Source organism: Caloenas nicobarica, chromosome 11 (assembly GCF_036013445.1).
Source record: "Caloenas nicobarica isolate bCalNic1 chromosome 11, bCalNic1.hap1, whole genome shotgun sequence".
Classification (NCBI taxonomy): Eukaryota; Metazoa; Chordata; class Aves; order Columbiformes; family Columbidae; genus Caloenas; species Caloenas nicobarica.
In genome coordinates, this window is record NC_088255.1 from 7753273 (window position 1) to 7778653 (window position 25381).

The 25381-nt window shown below is 58.8% G+C and overlaps 1 protein-coding gene across 1 annotated transcript; it reads right to left on the reverse strand.

Moving 5' to 3' along the window:
- Positions 1–69: 69 nt before the first annotated feature.
- LOC135993214 (semaphorin-3D-like) lies at positions 70–24369 on the reverse strand. The gene is made up of 18 exons (XM_065642891.1): positions 24297–24369; positions 12157–12347; positions 7130–7290; positions 6336–6398; positions 5965–6084; positions 5509–5611; positions 4933–5061; positions 4495–4640; positions 4143–4257; positions 3914–3983; positions 3531–3675; positions 3228–3450; positions 3028–3116; positions 2557–2598; positions 2123–2280; positions 1825–1889; positions 1444–1574; positions 70–1364 (listed from the first exon to the last, which is right to left on the reverse strand). Exons 2-18 carry the CDS (start codon positions 12278–12280, stop codon positions 954–956), a joined length of 2295 nt encoding a protein of 764 aa, XP_065498963.1. The 5' UTR covers positions 12281–12347; positions 24297–24369; the 3' UTR covers positions 70–953.
- Between the last annotated feature and the right edge of the window lie 1012 nt (positions 24370–25381).

Below are 25381 nucleotides of genomic sequence, written 5' to 3' on the forward strand. Positions count from 1 at the left end.
TGTTTTGGGGTTCTTTTCTTTTTCTTTTTTTGTTTTTCCTTTTTTTTTTTTTTCTTTCTTTTTTACTACCGCCTTAGTTTGTGGCCTGTCTTTTTGTGGTTGGAAAGAGGAGTGTTGCTAGCAGGGTGGGTTGGTCAATTGCCCCCACGCATGATCATGTGCTTCCCTCTTCTCTCTGTTGAACAGGATGTGCTCGCCTGATCTCCCAGAACAGAGACTTTGAACAATTTGTTGTTTATATGATGTATTTATTTTTACTTGTGTTTCATGTCATTTTTAAAAAAAATAATAAATTGTAAGTTGGTATAGCTGCCTGTTGCTTCTCTTCCTTTTTTTTGGTAAAATGAATGTCAAAATTTTAAAAAGCGATGTGGTTTGAAGTGGATCGGAGCTGGGCCGAGCGTGGCCACCTCTGCAAACCCCAGGTGCCTTGCTGCCGGAGCCCGGGCTCAGCAAGCAGCCGTGTCCTGCTGCCTCCAGCGGTGTTTGGGCTCCACCGGCACCTTGGCAGCCGCCTGGGTGAGCCCCGCCGGGGCGCGGTGCTGGCTGAGGAAGGCTGGGTGGATGCATGGTGTCCGTGGCAGGGCTGGGTGCTGCCGGCTGTCAGGGAACCGCTCGGGAGAGCTGGCTGTCCCCCTTCTCTGTCCTCTGTGCTTATTATTGCTGCTGATAATGGCCATTGTTAAGGCCCAGGGGAAAACGAGGAGAATAAATATTCTGCTGGGTAAATAGCTTTGAGTCTCAGAGAGCTGGTGCAGGCTGCGTGTTCTCATCCCGGCATGCCCGGTGGGGCATGTGGAGAAGCATTGGGGACTGGCAGGGTTTGAGGTAGAAACAGCGAGGCATTTTCTGCACAGGAAGCTGCAAGGTGTCTCGGAGCTGATGCCTGCATGCAAGAAGGGCCCTGGAGACACTGGGAAGGGAGCTGGGGTGACCCCAGTTCCCTCTGCCCCTCACAGGGGCTGGGGGTGCCTCCGCACCCGGCCGTTCTTGCTGTCTGGAGACGGGTGCTGCCACTTCTGGTGCCAGGTTTTCTGCCGCTGCCTCTCCTGGTGCCGCAAGGCATTGCAGTAAACATCCAGGCTGGTGCCCGGTGCCCCCAGGGCCCGTGGGAAGCCCTTGTAGCTCGGCTGCAGGTCAATGCGGGGCCGGGGAATCTGGTGGGTCCCTCCCAGGTCCTTGCTCCGTTTGTAAGGTGGCACCTCCATGGCCTCGTGCCGGATGACACGGAGGCTGTATCGGGTGAGGGGCCGGGAGAAGGAGCGCTCCACCGCCTGGCACTCATAGGTGCCCGCGTCCTCCCTCGCCAGCTGGCGGATCAGCAGCCCTTGCTCCAGCACCGAGAAGTGTCCGTTGTTCCTGACCTGGGACAGAGCACTGTGGGTCAGTCCCTGGGGACAGAGCCACCACTGCGCCTCGTCCCCACTGCCCTGTCCTCTCTACCTCGCTCAGGCCTGTCTCCTCGCCGTGCTGCACCAGCCACCGGACAGTCATCTGCGGGGAGTGCACCAGGCACTCCAAGAAGGTTGAGTTCTTCTCCACCCCAAAAACCAGCTTCTCTGCGACAGTGGTCCCTGTGCAGGGGACGGGACAGAGGAGGGGGTGAGTACCCTGTGTGGGAACTGTGTGACAGGTGGGGAGGGAGGGCAGCACAGAGCATCCAGCTCATGGTGGGCTGCACGGGCTCTGTGGCAGATGGTGCTGCTGCAGCGGGTGGCACTGATTTCCCAGCACCATGCCACCCACCCTCCTGGGCATTGCTGTCCCCAGCAGAGCCGGCTGCCGGCCCCGGGGCTTCTTGCGGGGGCTGGGGCTGGCGCTCACCCTCTGCGGTGTCCTGGCACTGGCTGAGTGGGTCAGATTTCAGCACGTCCTGGCAGCGGGCGCGTCTGTGGGAGAGCGGACAGGGCTGTGGGGTCGCACCTGCCCTGGGCTGTGGGACACCCCTGTGGCAGTGCAGCCCTGAGGGGACGAGGGGGACCAGCCGGCTGGAGGACAGGCCGGCAGCAGGGGGGGTGTGGGCTGACAGGTAAAGCCCCCCAGGCTGGCGGCTTGTCCTTCTCTGCTGCCAACGCCGTCCCTTTGCCGGGGAACAACAGAGCAGGCCCGGGTGGGCGCTCACCTCTTCTCAGTGAGGAGGTGTGGGACACAGGTCTTGCCATCCCAGGTGCAGTAAGGGTCCCGGGCCAGGCAGCAGTCAGTGCAGGTTTTGCCGTAGAGCTCGCAGCGGTACAGGGAGAGCTGGAGCAGCCCGTGGGTGCTGCTCACAAACAGCTCCTGCTGCTCGGGTGAGCAGAACAGCGGCAGTCAGTCCCCAGGCTGGAGACCAGGGTTGTCCAGGGAACAGAGTTCCCTGCCTGGGCTGGGCTGGGGGCACTGGGGGCCAGGGGGAGTATGGGGCAGAGCCTGCCACCCCCTCAGCCTACCCTGGCAGGACCCTGTTCCCTAAACATGCAAACCTTGGGGCCAAGGGACCCAGGCAGAGAGCCTGGGGCCAGTTGCCCCCTGTGCCCTGTCCCTTGGCTGCTTTAGGAAGAAGCAGGAGGGAGGACTCACCCGCTTTGGTGATAACTTCATGTCCAGGATGGGAGAAGGCACCTGAGGGGAAGGAGAGGCTGCTGCAGCTGTGTCGGTCCCTCCTGGGTGCCCCAGCCTGACGGCGGCGGGTGACCCCAGGGTGGCAGGCTGCAGGGCCCTGGTTCCAGCTCCAGCTGCTCCATGCCTGGCAGACACACTTCCAAACCTGGGCTCAACCCTCCCATTTTAGTTTGGGCTCCAGCGCACCATCCCCATCTCCCCTAGGGACTGGATGGGGAGCTGGGACACGGCTTGGCTCTGGTCCCCCTGGCTCCCCTCCACGCCAACAGCATCGCCTGCTGGTCAGGGCAGTGGGAGCCACCAGCAGTGAGGTGAGAGACCTCCTGACAGAGGCCAGGGACTTGCTGCAGGAGCTTGCAGGAAGGATGCTGCAGGGCGAGGGGAGGCTGTGTGGTCCAGCCACTGTGGTCCGGCCCTGGCCTCCCGTACCTTAGTGACGCTGATCTCCTCCAGGCTGATCACCTCGGTGCCACCGCTCACCCTGCTGGCCAGCCCCACCTTCAGCACTTGACCTTCATCTGTGAAGGCAGCAGGAGAAGGAAATATCAGTGCTGGGAGCCGCCCGAGCCAGCAGGACCTGTGTGCCATGGTATGGCGACAGCTTTCCCAGGGCTGGGGTGACCTCCCACCTGTGCCGAGGAAGAGCACATCATAGTGCCGGCTCTCCGTCTCCAGCCTGTGCACCAGCAGCCGCCGCAGCCGGTAAGGGACATTGACCCTCGCCAGGACGGGCTGGCGGCCCTGCGGGTACACGGGCTCCCACATCAGCTGGTGGCTGCGCATGAAGCTGATCACCTCATCGGGAAAGTCCTTGGTGGACTGCAGGAGGGGGTCGTACGTCTCGCTGGGGCACTGTGTGGTGACACAGAAGAGTGCATGAAGGCCAGGCCAGCCTGTCCTGCTCCCCCCCACCCTGCTCCCCAGCCCCTTACCGTGCCAGGTCGGGGATAGGGGACACGGCCCTTGTATTCTACCCAGCGGTAGTCGAATCCCTCCTTGTGTGCAAAGGGGCCGCTGAAGGCAGCTCTCACGGCAGCCATGGAGTAGACGCAGACAGCAGAGCCGCTGAAGACGCCACTGTGGGGGGAATAAGGGGCTGTCAGCGTCCCTGCTGCTCTGCAGGGTCTGGGCACATGCACACCCACATCCCTGTCAGCCTGCGAGTCATGCATGGCACCCAGGGGGTGACAGGAATCCGTTTGGCACAGCTGGTCCAACTTGGGGGACTGCTGGCTGTGCCAATGCCAAACCTGGTGGTTTTGCCCTGGGGAGGGGCTGGAGGGGGGCAGACTGTCCCACGCAGAGCCCCGCTCACCTGGAGACTGTGAAGAGGCCAAAAATGAGGGGGTTCTGGGGGTCCCGGGTGTGCAGGAGGAAAACATCCTCTGCAAAGAGAGGGGTGGAGGTGAGGCACCCTGGAGCCAGAGCACCGGTCCTGGGGATGCAGGGGGACATCCTTGGCTGGCCATCCCCGTGGCGAAGGGGAAGGAGCAGCTGTGCTGGAGCAGCGTTTCTCCTGGCTGTGGAGTGGGTTATGCACTCACCGAGCTGGTCGAAGTGGGTTTCAGTGCCCTGGGGCCCAGGGATGGAGCACACCAGGCGGGCCTTGAGGAATGTGCTCCAGCGGTTGATGAGGCTGCGCTTCCCTCCAACGTCGTTCTGCCAGGCACCAAGAGCCAAGCTCAGCACAGCCTGTCCGAGCCTCCCACACCACCATGCACACCTCGGTCCCCGCAGTGGGACATCCCCAGCCCTGAGCCCTCTGCTCTGTGGTGGGAGTGCAGTGACACTCTCGTGTCCTGCTGTTGGCCCCTGCTTGGGATGTCCCTCAGCCCAGAGAAGGTCAAACCCACATGGTGGGACGCCAGCCACAGCATACTGGCCTTGGTGACTGACCTTGCAGACCCGGGCCACCCTAGCATGGATGTGCCGCTGCTCCCACTGCCCAGCTTCCATGGCCATCTCGCGGAAAAAGATGTAGACCTTGTCATCATGCGGGTTGTAGGTATCGGGGATGGCGTAGGCACCGACAAACGCAGGCTCTGCAGGGGGAAGGAGCAGCACAGCATGGCCCTGTGCCCTGATCCAACCCTCAGAAGCCCTTTGGAGCAGTGTGAGGTTCTGAGGGTACGCAGGGTGTCCCCTGGAGACCCTGCCACCAGACGGCAGAGCCCCATTCCTGGGTGCTCAGGCTGCCGAGGGAGTGCTGGAGCATGGGTCCCATCGGAGGAGAAGGGGGCCAGACCGCTGAGCTCTGGACCCCAGTGCTGGCCCCAGCCTCTCCCCAGCAGGCAGGAGAGCTGGCCACGCACCCCATGATCCCCCTGTTCCTACCGTGTAGCCAGTGGTCCTGGTTCTGCTCTGTGCGGATGTAGCTCTGCTCAGCTCCATGGACCCAGGTCCGGAAGAAGGCGGCGCTGCTGCCCATGAAGTCGCTGGAGGTGCCCGAATAGAGCTCCCCATCTGCGGGGCCAGAGGGGTGGGAGTGGGTGGGGGTCCCACCGCAGAGGTACCCTGGCAGGTCACCCCAGTGTCCTCAGAGGTTGGAGGAGGGCGGAGGTGGCACAGCCTGGCTGGGAGCCTCCTCCAGCCCCGTGACCCAGCACGGCTTCTAGCCCCACAGCCACCCAGCCCTGCCGCAGTGCTGGTGCGAGTGGGCAGGATGGTGACCAAGCACACCCTATTTTGATCTGCACCTCGCATTTGTGACTGTGTAGGAACCGCGAGGTTGGGGTGAGCCGGGGCAGGGCTGGGATGGCTCCTCTCCCTCGCATCCACTTCAGCACCAGCCCGGGCCTGCAGCCATGTGCAGCAGAGCAGGGACATGGGGACCTGCCAGCTCGTCCCAGCACAGACCATTCCCAGCGCTCCCAGCTTCCAGCACTGCCTCTGCTCCCCACTCCCTCTTACCAAGAAGGAGTCCTGTGAAGGGTTCATGGGGGCTGTACGGGCACCGTCCTCGCCCCGATTCCAAGGAGTGGGTCACCAACCGCATGGGGGGAGCCCCGGGACCCTGCCAGAGCCAAAGACCAAATGTCAGCCCAGGAGGAGGCTGGAAACAAGCTGAGCATGTGGAGAAGAGTGGGAAGGAGGCTGGTGTGCTGGTCTCTGCAGGGAGTCCCAGCAGGGGCTGCCTAGACCAGGTCCTGTCCCCGCAGGGCAGCCTGGCTCTGCCACACCAGGGCTGCTTCTCGCCACGTGCAGCAAGGCCATGCAGGGGGCAGGGACTGTGCCAGGCTGGCCGGCCACTGTCCCTGGCTCTGGGGATCCTCTCCCCTGTGCTCACTGGGAAAGAAGATGGGGATGTGCTGGGAGTCTCTTGCCACCTTCCGCAGTGGGGATGTGTCTGGCCAGGGTGTCCCTCACCTTTCCCCTGGCTCCCAGCTGGATGAAGGCACAGACGGGCTGGTAGGAGCCGGTCCCACAGGCGAACACATGGCTCCTGTTGAAGGGCTGGAGGAGGCGAATGAAGTTGGCACACTCCGTCTGCTCAAGGGGACACGTTTGTTAATGGGCTGAGCCCAGGGCTGGACACTCGTGCCCAGCCCCATGGTGTGTCTGCCCAGGGTGAGGGAGCTTGGCCAGATACTCCCCCAGCAGCCGGCAAATTGAGCTTAACTCTGGCTGGCTCAACACCCTCCTCCTCTCAGGCAGACCCCAAGGCTCCCTTTTGGGGTGTTTAATAGCCATGGCAAGCTGCAAAAGGCCGTGAGCCGGAGGCTGCCAGCCCTGCTTACCTCCACGTTCTTCCCAGCCAGCTGGCAATGCTCCACCTGCTCCCTGGGGGCTGGCCAGAAAATCTGCAAGAGAAACCCTGCCGATGCAACCCCTGCTTGGGTCGGCTGGCTCCCGCAGGCACTGGTGGGAACAGGCTCAGCCGAAAGCTTCTGCCTGGCTCAAGAGCATGGTGGGGACATGGGGCTGCTCTGCAATGGGTCTGACACCCCTTTGAATCCCCAGGGCCTGGCCAAGTTTGGCAGGCAGGTGGCCAAATAGGCTGAGAGCGAATCTGGCGTGGGGACAGACAGAGCTGGGGTGGGTCACGGCACGCACGGCGGAGGGCAGGCTGTCCTGGAGCCACTGTGGGAACGCCAGGCTGCAGCGGCTTGACGGGCTTTCCTTTTGTTGGTCTGAGTTGCGCCCTCCCAGCAGGATGTCTCGGGATGACATTAGCAGACTTGCTGCTGGAGCTGGTTTGGCTTGCAGCAGCAGCAGGGACTAGATGTGGTCACAGGGCTCTGGGCACTGCCGTTCCAGCCTTGCCCGGGGTCCACCCAGGTCTCCACTCCAGGCCAAGCCACCCTGTCCCTCCCCGGCGTCGGCCTGTCCCAGCAGAGCTGGCCCCCACCAGGGATGGGCTGGCCCTGCTGATTGAGACATCCTGGTGTAAATGTGTCCCTGGTGATGTTAAAGCAGCCCAGCTTGGAGCACGTCCACCTCCACGCCCCGGCGCTGGGCCGAGGAGCGGCTCCTGGGGAGGAAGGGACCAGCCTGGCCAGGGTCACACTCACACCCTCCTCCCAGCACTGACCTTCTCGGGCTCTCTGTTGGGATGGTCCAGGTGGAGTAGGAAGATGTGGTTTTTTGCTCCCACCATCAGCCAGGCCCTGTCTTCATCCACCAAGAGGGCTTGGAAATCCAGCCGGTCCCCTGAGGCCAGCAACAGGCGAGAGCTGTTGGATTTCAGAAGATCTAAGGAGCACAAGGTGGGAGAGAGAGAAACCCATCCATGAGTGACACGGCAAGCAGCTCCCCCTCTCCGGGACAGCTCTGGCTGCCCAGCCCTGCCCCAGGGGAATACAACTTTCCTGCCACGTCTTACCAGAAAAACACCACCCTCAGTGCCCCAAGGCTCATAATGAAGCCTCTTCCCATGAGCTTACCTGAGTCACCCCTACAGAGAAAACTCCCTTGACCTTGCCCTGGGCTGGTTCCAGGGTGCAGGGCAGGACGGTGGTCCAGCCCAAGGACCCCTGTTGCTCAGTGTCCAGCCTGCCTTCCAGAGATCTTGGAGAGACCCCCAAAGCCTCTGCGCCCTGAAACTGTGGGGAGAGGGCTGACAACACAGGAGTCTTGGTGCCATAATTCCCAGTGTGTTCTCCCTGGGCTTCAGGGTTTACAAAAAAAAAAAATCTTGGCTATTTGCTGGGGCAAAGCATCACCCCAACGAAAGGCTGTGTGGAGCACAGCTGCCACAGCCCAGTCTGGCAGCTTCTCTCCTTTGTCCATGCCTGAGCCTTTTTTTCTGTGAAGTGTCTGCTGGGCTTTATCCCAGGCACCGGGATGCACAGGCAGATGGCTGCACTGGGACAGACAGACAAATGGATGGCTGGTTCCTGACCCAAGCAGCTTGCGAGGGAAGGTCCCAGCTGTGTCCCAGGTGCTGCTCTGATCCTGCCTCTGCCACCCCACGTTTCCCTTCCTGTGTCCTGAGACCCAGCCTTAGCCCAGCATCAGACTGGCTCAAGGGCTTTCTAAGAGCACCCCTTTGGTGCTGCCGAGGGAGACAGTGTGCCCTGGATGCCCATGGGCACAGGGGGGCAGCAGGAAGGGCTTTGCTGTGCAGGCTGCAGCTCCTCCAGTGCAGAACCCCGGGGTGGTGAGCATGGCCCCTCCGGCACTGCTGTGGGTGTGTGGGTGCGCAAAAGGGACAACAAGCTCCTGTCTCTTGGTTAACCACACCTGAAACAACATTCCTGGGGCCCACATCAGTCTGTGACGTGCAGCACCAGGTTTTGGGGCTGGCTGCTGGGGCGAGCATTCCCCCGAGCATCACAGTGGCGGCTGCTGCGCTGGACACGGGATGGCAGCAGCTGCTGCCCCGGCAAGCGCCTGCTCCCAGGGATGGGGGCAGGACAGGCTGACACTGAGGTGACCCTTAGAGCTCCCAGAAATCCTAACGCGTGGCTTTCCTCTTCTAAGGTGGCAGGATCTGGCTGGGGAGAGGGTGAAGGTTGACAAGGCTGCCACTGGCTTTGGTGCTGTGCAGGGAAAGGTGCTGTGGGCAGGGAAGATGGGGACTGCAGGGAGCTGGAGTGCGGCTGGAAACCCGGGGTGATCTGTAAGACCTGTGCTGAGGAATTACCCAAAATGGTGCAGATTGAAGCAGTGCGGCAGGAACCGAGGGAGGGAAACTGTGGAGGGGAGCAGGTACTGGCTGGGTGGATGGGACGTGTGGCCCTGGGTGCAGGTGGGGTGTACGTGGGCACAGGCACAGCTCTGTTCAAAGGGGACCGGCTGCCCTGGGAGGTTGCATCTCTCTTCCTTCCACCCCATTTCCAGGGCAGAGGGGAAGCGGGGCCAGTGCCTGAGAGCTGGAAATGCCACTGACGTCCGCTGGTCCCCGGGGGGAAGGACCTGCAGCAGGCGGGGGTCCCTGCCCGGATCCGCAGCCAGGCTTGTTCCCAGCTGGCGTTTCCTTCTCCCCTTCCTCTGGGGTTAGAACTCCAGTTACTGTGGGACACCAGTCCCCCTCTGCCAGGAGCCAATCACAGCTGTGTTAGGGAGCTCCTAGCCTTCGTCCTGCTCCCCAAAAAGTGAGCACAGCCCTGCTTCACTCCCCGCTTCTTCTCGGGTACCCAAGGGCTCTCTTCTGGGTGCTGTGGCTCCAGGGGGGCACATTTCCAAGCCATTTCCCACCAGCTGAATGGGATTAACAGCTGAATTCCTGTCCCTGCCTGCGGGCCATTGTCACCGCTGGGTCCCCAGTGGGCTGCTGTGCATTGCCCACCCTCCTGCATCTGCCAGCACTCCTGGACCTGCCAGATCCAGGGGTAAATGTCGGGCAGGGAGCTGCGGAGTCAGGATGCAGTGGGAGGGAGGTCGAAGGTTCATCCAGTACACGGGTGTAATTAAGTGGAGTAAGGCAAGGTTGGTCCCAGGGAATGTCACCTGCTGGTCACCCTTTGATCTGCCTCATCCCCTGTGAGGACAAGTTCAGGCAGGACGATGGAGGAGCCCTCCCTGCCCTGCACCTGCACTGTGAGACCTATGGCAGCATCAATGACCATGAGGGTCTCAGCCTGACTCTGTGACATGTCTCTGCTCCCTCACCAAGGGGACATGGAGCACTGGGGACCTGGACCCTGTGTGCAGGATGCTGCTGTGCACAAACCAGCTGCCTCTTGCCCCCAGCCCAGCCATACGCCCAGGGCATTTGATCCAAACCTCAACTCTCCAGGCAGGGAACCAGGTCTCTGCAGCAGCTGCATGGTGGCTAAACCGATGGGTGAGCCTGGAGAAACATCCTCTCCTTTGTGTTCATTATCTCCCAAGGCCACCGTGTTTTTCTTTGTTGTCGGAACCACTATAACCACCTTGTCCCATCCATCATCTCTGCCTACCCCTTAGCTACAGCATCCTCAGTGCGGGTGACCCTGGGCTTCCTGGGGTCACAGCCCGGCTGTGCTGGGGGGCTGTCCTCTCCCCTTCCCCCCATCATCAGACACAGCCAACCATAGGGGAGATCCCTGAAGCCCAGGGGAAGCTGGATGCTAAATCAGGATCCAGCCCCTCACTGCCATCGGCTGATAGGGGACGCGCCAGCACAGCTCTTGGTGTTGATAACCAGAGACCCACCAGCCTCCCGCACTCCTCAGCACTTGCTGCACGGTGGTGGCTCCTGGGTCCTTCCCTGCTGGGCTGGCTGCAGGTCAAAGGCTGGCAGGAGATCTATTTGCCAACTCATAGCCGTGCTTGCCGGGGATTATTGCAGTAAGAGGAGCTGGGAGGTGTGCTGTGGTTTTGCTGCACTGCTGCATGGCCTCAGAACACAGAGTGGCTCAGCTCCGGCCAGCGTCAGAGCTGACCCAGCCTGACCCAGCGCACCCGCAGGCTCCTCTTCTGTGGCCGCGATTGCCAGTGTACTATTTGCTGTTATAAACCTCCTCCTTGCCTCCTTGGCAGGGTGGGAGCTGCTGTTGTTGTTCCTGGCCCCGTGCCCCCTGCCCCATCCTTCCTTTGCTCTCCTAGCCTTCACCGCTGTCATTTCCTTCTTGCAAACCCATTTGCGTCTTCTCTCCTCATCCGCCAGCGGCTCTGCCTGCCTCCCCCATGCTGGGATCTGAGGGCAAGGCTGAGCCTGTAGAGGGATGCTCAAAGGCCTCTTTTTATTTATTTTTTTTTCTAAGGGTTTTTAAACCTAAACTTCTCAAGGCATTGTGTCCTTGAACCTGCCCGGTGCTGTCCATGAGTCACATCCCCTGCCATTGTTCCCATTGTCCTTGAGCCCTCCTGATGCTGGGAGCTTCCTCTCCTGCTTCTGCCCAAGGCTTAAGGGCTACTGGCATGTCTGGCTCCAGCACACTGTGGGGCTTTGAAGTCAGCAGCCCCTCTGTGCTCCTGCTGCCCGGGCAGCCCTGCTCTGCCTCCTCCGGCTCCAAGGAAAGGCAGACCCTGCACCATGCTCCGAGCTAGGCTATCGGCAGGGACCATCTCCCCGCAGAGACATCCTGCATCCCTGGGGGGTCCAGCCCTCTCCAGCCACAAGCTGGGGGCATCTTCCACATCACTGGTGGCCACTGCTTGGAGAGCAGCTTCTAAGGGTGATGGAGCAGGCCAAAAGGATGGCTCCAGACCTTTGAGCATGATGCCCATGGGAAAGCGGCACTGCTACCTCACGGGCTGGTTAAGGTCTGTTGATTGCCATGTCCAGCGCAGCACCAGGCATGTGCTGAGCTATCTGTCCTTCAAAGCAACTTGCTCTTTTTCACAAAGGAGAAGCTGAAAGCATATAAATTGTCCAAGTCCAAGCTACTGGTCCATGGCAGGATGACCAGCTGCTGGGCTAGTAAAGCTCCACTCTAACCACTCAGGTCATTCCCCTGCAGAGACCTTTTCCCTACATGCTCGTCCATTTTGCACTTCCCTGCTGGGCTGTGTTCTGTGCTACCTGCCACTCTGCTCCTGCTACATCTTCAGATCACCAAAAGCAGCCCCCCCAACTTTCCATCAGGCACAAGAACAGCAAACTGTGCCTCCCCTGGAGAGCTCATAATCTAAACAGGCAGGACAGATGCAGGGGGGAAGGGTGAAGTGCAGCAGGGAAATGATCCGTACAAGTGATCAGCCTCTCCTCGGCAGGGAAGGAGGGGTGAGGGCAGAAGGGCTGAGCTGGGGCAGGGTTGTGCTGGTGGGAGGCAGGGCAAGGGGCAGCAGCACTGCCCGGGGCTCAGTGTCCCCATTGCACTGGGACTGTGAAGACAGGGGACATTCCCCAGGGGCCACCCAGTTCGGCTGCAGCCCAGGATGCACCTTAAGATTCCCAGAGTGAGTCTGAGCAGAAGGAGATATCACTGCTGGTCCCGGCATTGTGCTGAATCAGGGCAGGGTGTTCCCTGCTCAGGTCCCTCCTCCGATGAGTGCAGCATCCTCAGGGGCTGTTCACAGGGCTCCAGCCATGAAACATCCCGAGGGCACAACGTGTGGAGATGTTGCAGCCATGATGTTTGGGCTACTGCTCACCTCCTCCCAGCCCTGGCCCCCGCTTCGCTCCCTACCTGCAGGACACTCTCCCAGCCCTCCCAAGCAAGGCGCAGACCCCAGGGCAATCCCCCTTACCTCTGTATGCAAGGCGAAGGCGCGGGGCGTGCTGCTTCCATGCCTTGCTGCTGCCCTGCTGCTGCAGGAGGAGGCAGAGGAGGAGCGCAGCCAGGGGCAGCCTGTGGCGGGGGTCAGCATGCATCCTGCTGGTCAGCAGCTCACCCTCACAGCACCATGGTCCTGCACCAGGATGCCACCTCTGCCACCAACTGCAAGCAGAAAAGAGAGAAGGCTGCACCACAGCTGGCTGTGTGCGGGTTGGGATGTCCGTCCCACTGGCCCTTGGCTAGGGAGGGTGCTCAAAGGACCATGAGTGACGGCTCGGCAGGTCAGCTCATACCTGACAAGGTGTCAGGCCAGCTGCCTGGCAGAGAGGAGCCACCAAGAGCAAGTGGCCAGCACCCCAGACACCCACAGTGCTGCAAACCAAGCCAGGGCTGCGGTACAGCCTGCTGTGGGGGGGTCACAGCCACGGCTGGCTCGGCACACACAGGATGGGGACACTGCAGTGCCTGCATCTCGTCAGCCTTTATCTGGGCAGAACACCTGCAGGGTGCTGGGGCCAGGGTCCCAGCCTGAACCAGCCAGGCTGGGAGGGAAACTGAGGGCCCTAGGAGGTGGGTGTCTCTCTGGCTGGGCTGTCCTCACAGCCTCAGCACTCATTGATGGTGCTGGTCGAGTGAGGAGGATTTCTGAACATCTCCATTGCCATGAGCCGCACTGGTCCCAGCTGGGACACCTGGCACCCCCCACCTCCTGGAGCTGGCAGAGCAGCTGGTGCTCTCAGGGCCAGTTTGGGTGCTGGGAAAAGTGACTGTGGCTGGGAGACCCCCTCACTGGCTGTCCTTTCTGCCACCCAGAGCATGAGCGACTTCAGAAGAGCAGCTATTACAGCCGGCCGAGGGGAGGTGTTTGGTGCAGTGCGGACATGCCCATAGCATGCGGTACTCATGAGCACTGGGGTTTGAGTATCTCGGAGCTGACTCGCACAAGGGAGAAGGCAGACAGTGCTTTGGGAGCGGTACACCCTCTGACAGGCTCTCAGAGCTTGAGCATCCTCTGCGAAATGCCTGCTCAGAACCCCCGTGCTTGGCCAGAGCCAAGTGAGGGACCTCTGATATTCGTCCTATCTCAGCTTGGGGTTACATCTTGTCCCTCTTACTGAAGGCAGAATTAATATTTTAGAACACTGTCCATAATTGCCACATTTGTGATCCCTTCAGCATCCGCTGTGGCTGCTTGTGTACATGATACATTGGTCAAATAGCCTGGTCACCCCAGAGCTTTCCAACGCCACCGGCATCCCTTGGCTGCGGGGTGCTGCAGGCTGGAAGGGCTCTCTCACATTTACAGCCCCGCAGAGCCATACAGGGTTTCACAGCCTCCTCCGCCAGCCCCCACGCCCCCTGCGGGGAGCAAGGCTGCCCTGACAGCTCTCAGCCGTTAATTCAGACAATTTAGATATTTTTTCCCTGCTTATAAATGTCCTGGTCCCTAAATTGCAGCTCTGACTAACTCCCTCTCTTGCTGCAGATTAAGTTCTTCCAGTCCCATGGCTGAAAGATTTAAAATGAGCTTTTTGGCTCATTCCTGGCCAGGGGCTCTTGGCACATGGAGAAGGGGATTTCTGCTGCCCTGGTAATGGGCTGTGTAGGAGGGACGGATGGTGCAGCTGAGCCTTCCCTTCTGTCTTGTTCTCTGCCTTCCACAAGCAGGAGCACTCGGCTCTGCTTAGGGAGGAGGTTTAGGGCTGCGGAGGTTGGGGGTTCTCTCCCTCCCGCACAGGGAGCAGGCAGCAGCCCGTGGCCAGGCTGGGTGCAGCCCCTCACACAGCTCCTCTCTGCCTGTTGCCTGCCCTGCTCCAGCCAGCACAACCTGCTGCTGCTCCGGAGCCTTCCGCTGCCCCGGGAGAGCTGACACCACCCTGGGACATGGGTATGACCTGGGGGTGGAAGCTGTGTTGTTTTCTGCTTCTGTTTAGTTTGGGTCTGCTTTCTCAACCCATCTACCCCTTTCCTGGGCAGGTCAGCGACTGCCTAGGGAAAAAACAACAACGATGAGAACAAAACATAACATGGTGGATTTAGCTAGGTTTAAATTGTTCATTTCTAGACATATTTGTCATGGAGGGGGATGGTTTCCAGGTAGGAACCTCATCAGCCACAGTGGGGACCTGCTAACAGGCGGTGCTGCCCTTGCTCCCCAGCAGGCAGAGCTGAGAAGCATCTTTCCTGTGCTGGGGACGCTCCAGCAATTTCAGCTCTTCCCGGTGCTCAGCCGCCTGCGGCAGAGTCTCCTGGAGCCGTCCTGCAGACTCACAGCCGTGCCCTGGGCGAGCGTCGCTATCCTGGGGTCAGCACAAGGACACGCCTGACATTTGACAGGGAATTTTTTTTTTTGCCAATCTGCATTCAGTTGCTGGATGACTTGGGAAAACGCTGGCCTCTAATTGCAGCTTTCTATAAATGGAACAGGGCCTGTGCTGGGCTCAGGTTTGGGCTAAGCCAGCCCTGGGAGGAACCTTTCACGACCCGGAGCTCCAGGGGCTGCCGGGGTGGGTCGGGATTCTGCGGATGGCGGGCAGGGCACTGCTCCTGCTCCAGGACACGCTCACGCATGGCTGTGGGGTGAGATTTAGGGATGCTTCGCATGTCTGCAGCAGGGGCTGGGTGGTGGGGCAGGCGTGCAGGCTCCCATGTATGGCTCGGTTGTGCTGGTGCTTCATCTCCTCACCCTGGGGATGCCAAAGGTGGGTTTGATGTTGGCAGGAGCTGCAGCCATGCACGGGAGGAACCTGGAGCTCTGGTGGAGCTGAGTGCAGGGTGGGGAGATGCGGAGATCTTGCTGGAGGGGCTCAAAGTGGGCAGGGAAATAAAAAACTGTTGGAGGATGACTTCCAGTAAGAGAGGCTTCCCTTATGTCATTCTTTCACCAAGCCTTGTGGGCTCCCCCATCATGCCCAGGCAGCGCTGAGGGACTCAGCACATCCTGACCCACCTGTGCCCGCAGCACTGGGCGCAGGGACATCCCTCACTGTGGAAGTCGGAGCAGGGACAGCGGGGGGAACACGCGCTGGGGCCACAGCCCCTGCCTGTAAACCTCTGCCCAAATCTGCCTGGAGGTGAAGAGCTCGGCAGAGGCAGCATTTACACTGCGAGGGGGAGCATGGGTGTCTAGTGGATGGAAACAAGCTGCAGATGATGAATCCAGGGTTAAATTAAACACTCCGACAGCTTTAAATAATCAACTGTCTGGAGCTGCGACTATTTCTATCTCAGTTTGGAGAGGGAAGCGCTGGTGAGGGCAGGCTGCTGGGTGAGGGGATGTCAGGGGGTGAAGGCAGGAGTGGTTCCGTACTCCGGGCATCATAGGGACTGGCGGGCGGAGGATGTGGGTGTTTGCAGCCCTGTTTCAGGGGGCTGACAGTCCCCAGGAATGCCTTGGTGTGGGTGGCACGAGTGGTGACTCCACGGCGCTGGGCTGACCCTGTGCCAGCAGTCCCCAGTGCCATCAGTCTCCCTGTGCCCTCCCACTGGCGACCATCAGGTCTGCCAGGTTCATGGCTCTGGGCTGTCATCTAGAGTCACCGTTCCATGGCACAATAGCACTGAATTTTTCCTTTGGAGATAAAGTCCCCTGGAAGGTCTTGCCAGAGACTGAGCAGCACAAGGAAAAGACAAATCCCTCCTGTGTGAGACGTGTGGGTCTGTGAAGGAATTGTTTATCCGTGAAAGCACCAGTTTCCTCCTGACAATGCCTATTTGATGTGATGCTGCGAGTAGTGTAAAACAGCCCAAATTTCAGAGGGGGAAGGGCACTGGCAGTGGATTTATCAAGCTACGGATTATCTCCCGAGAGGAACGAGCATGCTGAACCCCATCTCCTCCGCGACCCTGCGGCACAGACAGCAGCCCCTGGGCTGCCTCCCTGCCCGGCGCCATGTGCTCCCCTGCTTCCACAGGCCCCGATTGTGTCCCAGCTAATCCCCACAGCCATGTGCAGCCTGGTGCCTTCTTCGGTTACACGGTGGGGCCGGCTGGGCCATGGGCAGCGGGTGAAGCGCTGGCCTCCGGCAGCTGGGGGACCTCATGGGAGCGGAGCCAGGGGGAGGAGAGGGGCTGCGCTTCGGTGTCAGCATCCAGCCACAGTCACCCTCCCCGTGGGGGGATGGAAATATTGTGCCAGGGCTCACTGTGAGAGAGGAGAGCCCCAGGGACCCCAGACCCTCACCATGGGGGTCCCAGAGCCCTGGCTTTCAGACCTGAGCCACACGTCCTTGAGACCATCCTGGCTCCCCCAGCAGCAGCCCTGGGTGCCAGTGGTCTCCCCTCTGCCACTTTAGGGAGCTGGGAGAAAGGAATTTCATCCCACAAAGAAACTGAGGCGCAGAACCAGGGGAGGAGCTCCAGCAGCCCAGACAGCTGTGACCTGTCTTCCCCTCTCCCATGACTTCCCCGAGTGCCTGTCCTGGCACACACATCTGCACACTGCTTCTGTGCACGCCGCCTGCACAGCTGGAACTGTTGGTCGTGTGCCTCGGTATGCACGCCTGCCCGCGGCTGTCCCTCTTGCAAAAGTGCTGCCTGCCTGTCCCCCTTCCCGCCCCCGCAGGCAGAGAAACCCTCCCTGCTCAGCCCAGGCTGTCAGTTGTTCACCTCGCACAGGATGATGGATGCGCCAGCAGCTGCAGGCAGAGGCAGCTGTCGTCCTGCTCCAAGTGGGAGAACAAAGCCACCGGGAGGGGCCATCAGTTCCCCCCCTACCTTCCCCCAGAGCTGCCTGGCCAGGGCAGGACCAGTGCGGGGGAAGCCTGTGGTGCTGAGCTGCTTGTGAGATGGGGACAGAGGCACGGGATGCTCCTGAAGCCTTACATTGGAGCTGGGGCCACAAAAGCCAGCACCAGAGTGCAGGTAGCATCAGGGGGCTGTGGTGCGCCCTGTGAAATGACAGGGTTTTGGTGAATGCCTCAGTAACACAGGTCACATGTGCCCAAAAGCGAATGGCCCACACAGAGTCCCAAAGGCAGGGGGAGCAGATTTTGGGGAGTTTGAACAGCAGCAGAAGGCTGAGGTTGCTCAAGCTTCACCCGTGTTCCTCTGCCATGGCACGGCAAGGCTGGCCAGGAGGCTCCCTGCCAGCTGGCACATCTTCCGACAGCCTCCCAAGCTCCCACCTCCTGAGATAAAGCCCACGATCGCAATTAGCCCCAGACCACCCTTCCTTGCCAAGCACCGCTGCTGAAGTGTGCCAAGTGCCACGAGTGGGGAGGAGCGAGCTCCAGCTGCTGCTGGCACGCTGTGGCCCTTCGGCAGGGCTGTGCCATCGGCACATCACCCTGCCAGGCAGGAGGGCTCCTCGCTAACAGGTACCTGGTGACAACGGCCACGGGGCAGGGGCAGCTCTGTGGCCCGGATGTGAGGGGGACCTCACTGCCTGTGGTGACACTTGAAGGAATGAGCGCTTTTTTTTCCTTTACTTCTTATGTGTGCTGATCACAGAATCATAGAGTAGCTTATTCTAGTGCTTGACAGTCATTTCTGGGAAGAAATTTTTCCTAATATCCAATCTAAACCTCTCCTGGCTCAACTTGGGGCCATTTCCTCTCATCCTATTATTTGTTGCTTGGGAGAAGAGACCAACACCCTCCATGGTACAACCTCCTTTCAGGTAATTGTAGACAGCGATAAAGTCTCCCCTCAGCCTCCTTTTCTCCAGGCTGAACCCCCCAGGTCCCTCCGCTGCTCCCCATCACACTTGTGCTCCAGACCCCTCACCAGCTTCGTTAATCTTCTCTGAACTTGCTCCAGCACCTCAAGGTCACGGGCTGTGAACCCCTCCGGCAGCGCTGCCCCAGACCCAGCAGAGCCCGGCTGTCCCTGCCCTCCTGTGCTCCTCCCTGGAGCCGTGGTAGGTGGGAGCCAGGCTCAGGTCCTTATCTTTAGCAGGGGTAAATCCTTATGTTGGAAGGAGCAATTACAGCACCTCCTCTAACGATTTTCGTCTCCCTGAAGTTTCAGTAGCTTAAGGCATGCATCGGTTGGAACCACATTCTTAGAAAGCAAATGGGGAATTGCCAAGCCCAAGGCTGCTTGGGATATTAATCACTGTTTATGAAGGGATAAGGAGCTGGCTTCACTTAACGTCCTGCTAATCCCTTTCTCAGGAGGCTGTTGGCTCAGCCCCCACCTTTCCCTTGCTACTCAGAGAGGTGAACCCTGCTCTGGCTTGGCTCTTGGACATCAGGCTGGGAAGGTGGCCCAGCAGCTGGGCTTGTCCCACTTGCACAGTGATGGGCCAGGTGACGGGGACCATGGTGGGCATGGTGATGGGCTGGACTGGCGCATGCTTTCAGCCAGGTAGTGCCATTTGAGTAACCTCCATTGTTCCTCCCTCTAATTCACCTCAAGGGCATCCAGCACCAGGGAGGCAACAAGCCCAATGTGCAGAGAAAGCTGGATGGAGATGCAGTGCAATTGCACCTTGCAAGTCTCCTCTCACCTAAAATGCTGGCAGACTACAGGCAGCTTCCAGTGCTACCAGACTACCGAGTCTGGGCAAAAACACCTCTGGGAAAATCGAGGCAGGCAGGGACTTCTTGGGACCCCAAGTACCTTCTGGCTCTCTCCCTGCCATCCCAGCACCACACCTCTCCACCTCTGTCGTGGCTTTCGTGCATGCATCCTCAGCACAGGGCAGTGCTGAGGTCCTGCTGCTGACCCCCGGCTCAGGTGAATGGCTGTGGAATGCTGCTGCGGGGTGCTGCTGTGGGATGCTGCCCCAGGCAGAGCTCCTGGAGGGGACAAACTGCACCGGGATGCCAGCTGGCAGCAGTGCAGAGGAGAATTTGGAGGAAGGAGGCTGGCCTCCTCCTGAGGCAAAGCAGAGGGTGAGGGAGGTGGGACAGATGCAGAGTAAGTGTGTCTCGTGCTGGGCAGCAGCCGTACAGCTCATCTCAGCCCAGCCAGGATTGGCTTGGGGTATTATACTCCAGACTGACTTATATTAAACTCCCAACCTGCCTCCTGATGTGGCTGAGAAGTTTAAAATTCTTTCACGTTTGGGAAGGGGTTTGCTACCATCTGATGATGTGGTTTAGAAAAAAAGCACCCAAATAAGGCAGGGAAGAGGCCCTGTGCTGCGCGGCCAGGCCAGCTTCCCAAAGCCGCGGTGTCCCCCGAGGCAGCAACACATTCCTCAGAGACATTTATACCACAATTTCGCCGGCCGGCTGAAACCCGCCCTTGTTATCCGTCCCTTGTCACCTGTCGGCCACATGGCCTGACATTCAATACGGCATTTGGGAGGCTCTGAGAGTTCTGCCCTCTTCATTAGACATTTTCTAGGCTTCAAGCTTTCCAGACTGAGTCTGGCTGGATCACACATGTGCTAAAACCAGGCAGGGCATCCAGGGCCAGGAGTCAGTATAGGCTGTAGCCAGGGGCAGGTTTGCTAATGTTTCTTGCCCCAAGCTGCCCGAAAAGCCTCTGCTTGGGAGGGGGGCTGGGTGACACCCATCCCAGGATCATCTTACGACAGCACCAGCCCTGGGGAGCGGAGCAGCATCCCTGCTCCCTGGACAGGCAAATCTCCTCCAGTGCTCCCAAGCCAGAACCTGTTGCCACCTTATGCTGCCAAGGCATTTTGCAGCAAACCTGTACAATTTATAACACACGTTTCTTCATTCACAGTGGGATTATTGCTTCCCACCTCCAGACCTATTGGGCAGGGATGCCTAGCACCTCTTGGAGAGCTGTTGTTTTCACTGCATTTCCCCAGCTACAAACCAGTGAAACACCTGCTGCACTGTGCAGTGACCTGGCTCATCCTCGTCACCATCACCAGCCAGTGACTTGGCCACCAGTCACATTCCCAGGGCCACTCGCTGTCCCAGCCAGGGCTGCCCATCTCCTGTGACACTTGAAAGCTCTGCAGTGTTTTCTTTTCATCAAGAGCAGCCCTGCCCTCTGCCCTCCCTGGCCTGCTGCACTAATTGGAACGGGCTGGGCAGGCGTGGGGGGCTTTGCCGGAGAAAGTATTTTAATGAGGCTGGAGGATGCCTGTGCTGTTATCTGCCGCTTCTCAGAGCCTCTTGGCTGCAGCGCCTTGGTAATTACAGCCTGGACGGCCGCGTAAGCTCTCTGGCTTGGACCCCCGCAGAGCACCACGCTCCGGCAGCCTCCTCGACACGCTGCCCTTTGCTCCAGGACGCTGCCTGGGGAGCTGGGGGACACGTCTCTGCCTGGGGTGAGCTCCCAAGGGGCTGAGCTGCCTCGCAGTCCCCAGCAGTGGATAATCCACTGTGGACAAGGGAGGTGTCTGGAGCAAGGAGCTCTGGCCCTGGTCCTGCTGCTGCCTCTGTGCAGGGAATTTCCGAGGATCAGCAACTGGCAGATACCCAGCGGATGGATGCCAGGCTGCTCACCCCTGCTGGCTGCTCATCCGTTCTGCCCCAGGAGACCAGGGGTCATCTCCAGGCTGACCTGAAGATGAAGACACATCTGTCAGGGGTGGGACAGGTCAGTCGCTGGGCGGCTGCTGTAGCTTTTGTGTGAGGAGAACCAAGGTGATGGCTGGCAGCAGCATGCTCTAAGGCAAAGCCACCTCGTTGCAAGTATTTAACTGGCTGGTCAAACCAGAGACAACCCAACCCAGCAGATGGGCCCAAGTGGAGATACCTACTCATAGTGTGGCTCCTGGTGCTGGTAGCAGCCCAGAAGCAACCACCACCACATACCTTGCCCAAGGTGTTGTTCTCAGGACACATCCTTCCTCTCCAGCCCCTAGCTCATGAGAAGGCCTCTCAGTCCTCCATGTACTCATCCACACTGTGGAAGGCCACTGTGGCTGTCACCCTTCCAGTGGGGAGCTGAGGTGCGGATGGACTGAGTCACCTGCCCATGGCCAAATGGGAACTGTAGCAGGGCAGGGATTGACCACAAGGGTCCCACTTTCCTCCAAACAGCAAATCATCCTCCTACACCACAGACCAGAGCTTTGAGGAAACTCAGTGCTGAGCCCAACTCTTCCAGAACCCGTGCACAAGCCAGAATGTTGTAGCATGCGGTGGCAGAGCTGTCACCACCCGCCTGCGTGGGACCACGCACCGTGGGAAGGCCAGCTTTGTGCTCAGTGGACAATGGACAGATTGAAACTGAAAGCCAAATTAGCTGACATCAGTGGTCTCCTCCTGGAAAACGGGGAAATAAACCTGAACTCGACAGCGGGAGCAGCAGAGTGGTTCCTGCGTACAATCAGTGGCAGGTTGCCAGTGCGCGGGACAAGAACAATAACCCCACACGGCTTGTGACCAGCATTGTTTTAGGGAAACCATATCCTGGGCAGGCTCCCAAGTCAAATGGGGGTGACGTTGGCACCAAACATGCTCCGTGCCATGCCATCCTCCTAGCAGAGCTGGGTTGTGCTGGCCGGAGCACGTGTGTGCTGTGCCTGCAGGTCCAGCGGAGTCTGGGGTGGGTCAGGGGTATGTGAGGTCACTGAGCATGGAGATGGCAGAGCCCAAATATCCTACAGTGGGGAACAAAAAAGGCTTATCTCTGCCAGGAACATGGAGTGCTCCCTCCTGGCTACCACAAAGTCCGTCATTCCTTGGCAGCTAGCTACAGGTAAACGCTGGATTTTTATGGCTGTGATTTGGGATAATCTAGTCTCCAGGGAGGCAGAACGACCTGGTCTCCTGTGCTGTGAGCCCATCTCTGCAGCCTTACACTGGTCATTTTGCCACTTTGTGCTTCTGTTGTCCCAGGCAAAAAGAGTCGGAGAAGACACAGCCAGGTCCTGTGAGCAGGGGAGAAACGAGAAGTAGGTGGGGAGGTGATGGGTGGCTCGCAGGGACCAGAGAGGACCACAGCTGGAGACCCAGGCCAGAGCAGGTAACGCTGTCTCCCCATTCCCCATCCAAAAGCCATTCCCAGCTGCTCCCAGAGTTGGGGGTTACTCAGCTGCTGAACCATGTCTTTGCTTTCAACATCAGGTTTGTAACTGTGTGAGCGAGTGCCTGTAAAGACCTGATCACCCTGTGCTCTCAAAGCCACCTCTCGCTGTAACTCCAGCTGGAGTGAGAACAGACCAAACTTGGAGGAAGGGGCAGCTCCAAGAACCCAAGAGCCAAAGCTTACAATAAATCTTCATCCTTGCTGTGAACAGCCCCTGAGAGGGTGTCACAGGGACATAGCAGAGAGCGAGGCAGCCAGAAACCCTTGCTGGTGAAAGCATCTGCCAGCTCTGCTGGCTCAAGGGCTCGGTTTGGCAAAGAGCATCACTAGTCCTGCCGAGGAATACAGGCTTGGCTCCCGCTGCCTCTGCTCGAGCCCGGTGCTGCTGGCAGCCCTGTAGCTGGGCATCATCTCTTCTCCAGCAAGCTGGGATGGCTCAGGCAGTGCCACCCCCTCTCCGGCCTCCACGAACAAGCACATTGGTATGTGGGAGAACAACTTACACCCTTGGGGGTTTCCTGTTTAAATCTCACCCTAAGGAACTGAAGTGAACGATCTCTGTCTTGCATCCTTGTGGAATTTGGGGAGATTAGATTAGAGATGAATTCTTCCCATATTTCTTATAGAGCTGATATCTCTGCCCTGGCTTTTCAATTGACTTCTCCATCCCCGGCTCATAAATCACAAAGGTGTTTGTGTCTGTCTCTGTCATTTTCAGTACCGTTAACTCTGCAGGAGAAATCTATAGATTACAGCAACCCATCATGTCAAGTCAGTGACCCACGGGGCTGCCAAGCCCCCTCCCTTTGAAGGCTGTGGCAGGACCGGCTGTTGGAAAGCTGGGACACGCTCTGCTTGGCAAAGAGCAAGCTGCTGCAGCGTGCGTGTGGGACAGCCCAGGGCTGTGATCTGCCCTCCCAGAGCACTTTCCCCTCTTTCCTTGGGCACACAGCTGCCTCAAAAAAATGTTGGTTTCCAGCTTGGTGCGAATTTCACACCAGTGCTCAGCAGACAGATTGACGCGGTGATTTTGTGTGGGCAATAAACTGCTTAAGGAAACACAGCCCTGGCAGCACCCTGGGCTCACCAAAACCCAGCTGCACCCCCAAGAAATGCCTGCTGAGGGTGTCCATGGACAGTGCATCCCTTGGCCAGCCTGCCGCGTAGGGCTGCCCCACACTTTCAGGAGCCGCAACTCAAGCCAGAGGCAGTCTTATTTCAAAAATAGGAAGAAATAACTCTCTTTTCTTAAATTAAGTTCATCAAGTGCTTTGTTATTTGTTTCTAGACATAAACAAACAACCATCTCACTCACACCCTCACCCGGAGTATCACAGCCCCATCGCACTGAAATATACATCCAAGATGCTGGAGGTGTGTAAGGCTCCTGACTCCGTCTGTTCGTCCCCAGGCTCTGCAATGCCTCCAAGCAGAAGGGTCATTAGTTAAAGGACGCCTTTGGAGAGCACCCGGCATTTCCCAGGCTCTGTTTCTTTTCTGCTTGCTATATTGCATGTCCCAAGGCTTCTGAGGGCTGAGGCATTGCAGAGAGGGAGGTTGAATCTGTCCCAACAGATTTCATGCAGCCCGAGCAGGGGATGATTCCCCCACAGCCCGGGGAGGTTATTTTGCCTCCTCGGACCAAAGCTGTCACAACTGCTCGGAGGCAAATGATTGATTTTTATTTGGGGGGGTGGGGGAAATCCAACAAAGCTGTCTTTGAGCAGTGGAAAAGTTCCCAGAATGGAATAGGCCTTTAGTGAAAGATCTGTCCAATATGGGACTTCAGGCTGTTAAACCTTAGCAAAAGCAGAGCATCAAAGTCAAGGAGCCTCAGAAAATCCAGTTCTGGAGACAGCTTTACCTTAGTAACAAAACTTCCTGGAATCCAAGTTAAGGCATTAATAGATATAACCAAAAAAGAGTATTACCATAAACTTTTCATTGTGTACTATGGCAAACTGAGCGGCAGAACAAGCTCTGCCCTCTCTACAGAGCTGGTTAAAGACAAGTCACTGCTGAGTTGCTCTGCACAGAGATATAAAACACAACAGAGCAGACTGCAAAAGCAGACAGGTTTCCAGCGGGTCAGCCCTGGTTCAACCACCCTGGGAACGCTGCCCCGGCCCCGGGGAGAGACACAAGGGACCCAGCCCAGCCCGGGCTGCCAACCTGATGAACAATTAACCCATCTCTGCTACTCACCAGCCCGGGAGCCTGCGGGGTCTCAGCGCGACGAGCCCACCCTGCTGCCAGCCCGGTGGCCTCCAGCAAACCCAGCACACTGGGAGGCTGCAGGGAGGAGCCGGGGGGGTGGCAGCCCCTTCATTCATAAAACCAGCCCCCGCTGCGGGTGACCCCGCTGTCCCGGGAATGCTCCGCCGCTGCTCGGCCCAGGATCTGCGAGCAGCAATTGCCATCTGGCGGTAAATGGATTTATTTGGCCAGGGGCTGCGAGGCTTGCATGAAGTCATAGGAAAGGGTTCGGCTTTTCCCTGGAAGATTTCATTCCTGCAGCTCGAGGCACACCTAATGGGGTGAGAGAGTAAAGCAGCCCATCGGATGCATCGCTCCTTTTTTTTTTCTTTGTTAATTGGGAAACCGAAATGCAGGGGGGCAGATGAGGACTGGGGACACACAGGTACCATCCCCCTGCAGCCTGGCAGGGGGAATTTAGAAAGGAAAGCTCTGGTCCACAAGCAACTCCAGAGTGAAATGTCACGGAAAGGGAAATCTGGGAGGATTGGGGCTCTGAAAGCTGTGCGCAAGCGCAGTGTAGCGGGGGCAGACCTCTACATCCAAGGACCCAATGTATGTGCTACACATTTGTAAGGTTGTGGGTTTTTTCTAAACTCCAGAAGAGCTCTGGGCTGATGCTGTATGTAGCCTGAACACCCAGCAGTGCCTGGGGAGCACGAGGTGCATTCCTGGAGCACATCTGATTTGGTTTCATCTGAAAGGAATCCACTTGCTGCTCTCCCAAGCCTGAGCTCTCCAGAACTGCTTCAGGACACGATCCAAAGCAGGGTAAAGTGGGGAAAGTCAGGAGATCAGTTTCAGAAGTGCACCCCTGAGCCACATTAACATGCTGGAGCAGGCACACCCCAACAGGGCTTTGGAGAAAAAGGACTTTGCTGTGTAAACGCCTTGTGCCGGGAGAGCTGCTGGACCCTCTCCTAGGTCCCAGCAGCAGGGAGGACCCAAGGGAGCTGCTCAAAATCCCAGTGGGGCCAGGGAGGGTGTTGAGGCCCTGGGGGCACTGATTTGCCTCACCTGGGCCCTCACCCACC

Excerpts from the sequence above, each read along its gene's own strand:
- LOC135993214 (XM_065642891.1), bottom strand. The coding sequence starts at position 12,280 with ATGCATGCTGACCCCCGCCACAGGCTGCCCCTGGCTGCGCTCCTCCTC. Across the intron at positions 6,085-6,335 it reads TGGCTGGGAAGAACGTGGAG|ACGGAGTGTGCCAACTTCAT; the intron begins GTAAGCAGGGCT and ends CCCCTTGAGCAG. Across the intron at positions 5,612-5,964 it reads AGCTGGGAGCCAGGGGAAAG|GGTCCCGGGGCTCCCCCCAT; the intron begins GTGAGGGACACC and ends TGGCTCTGGCAG.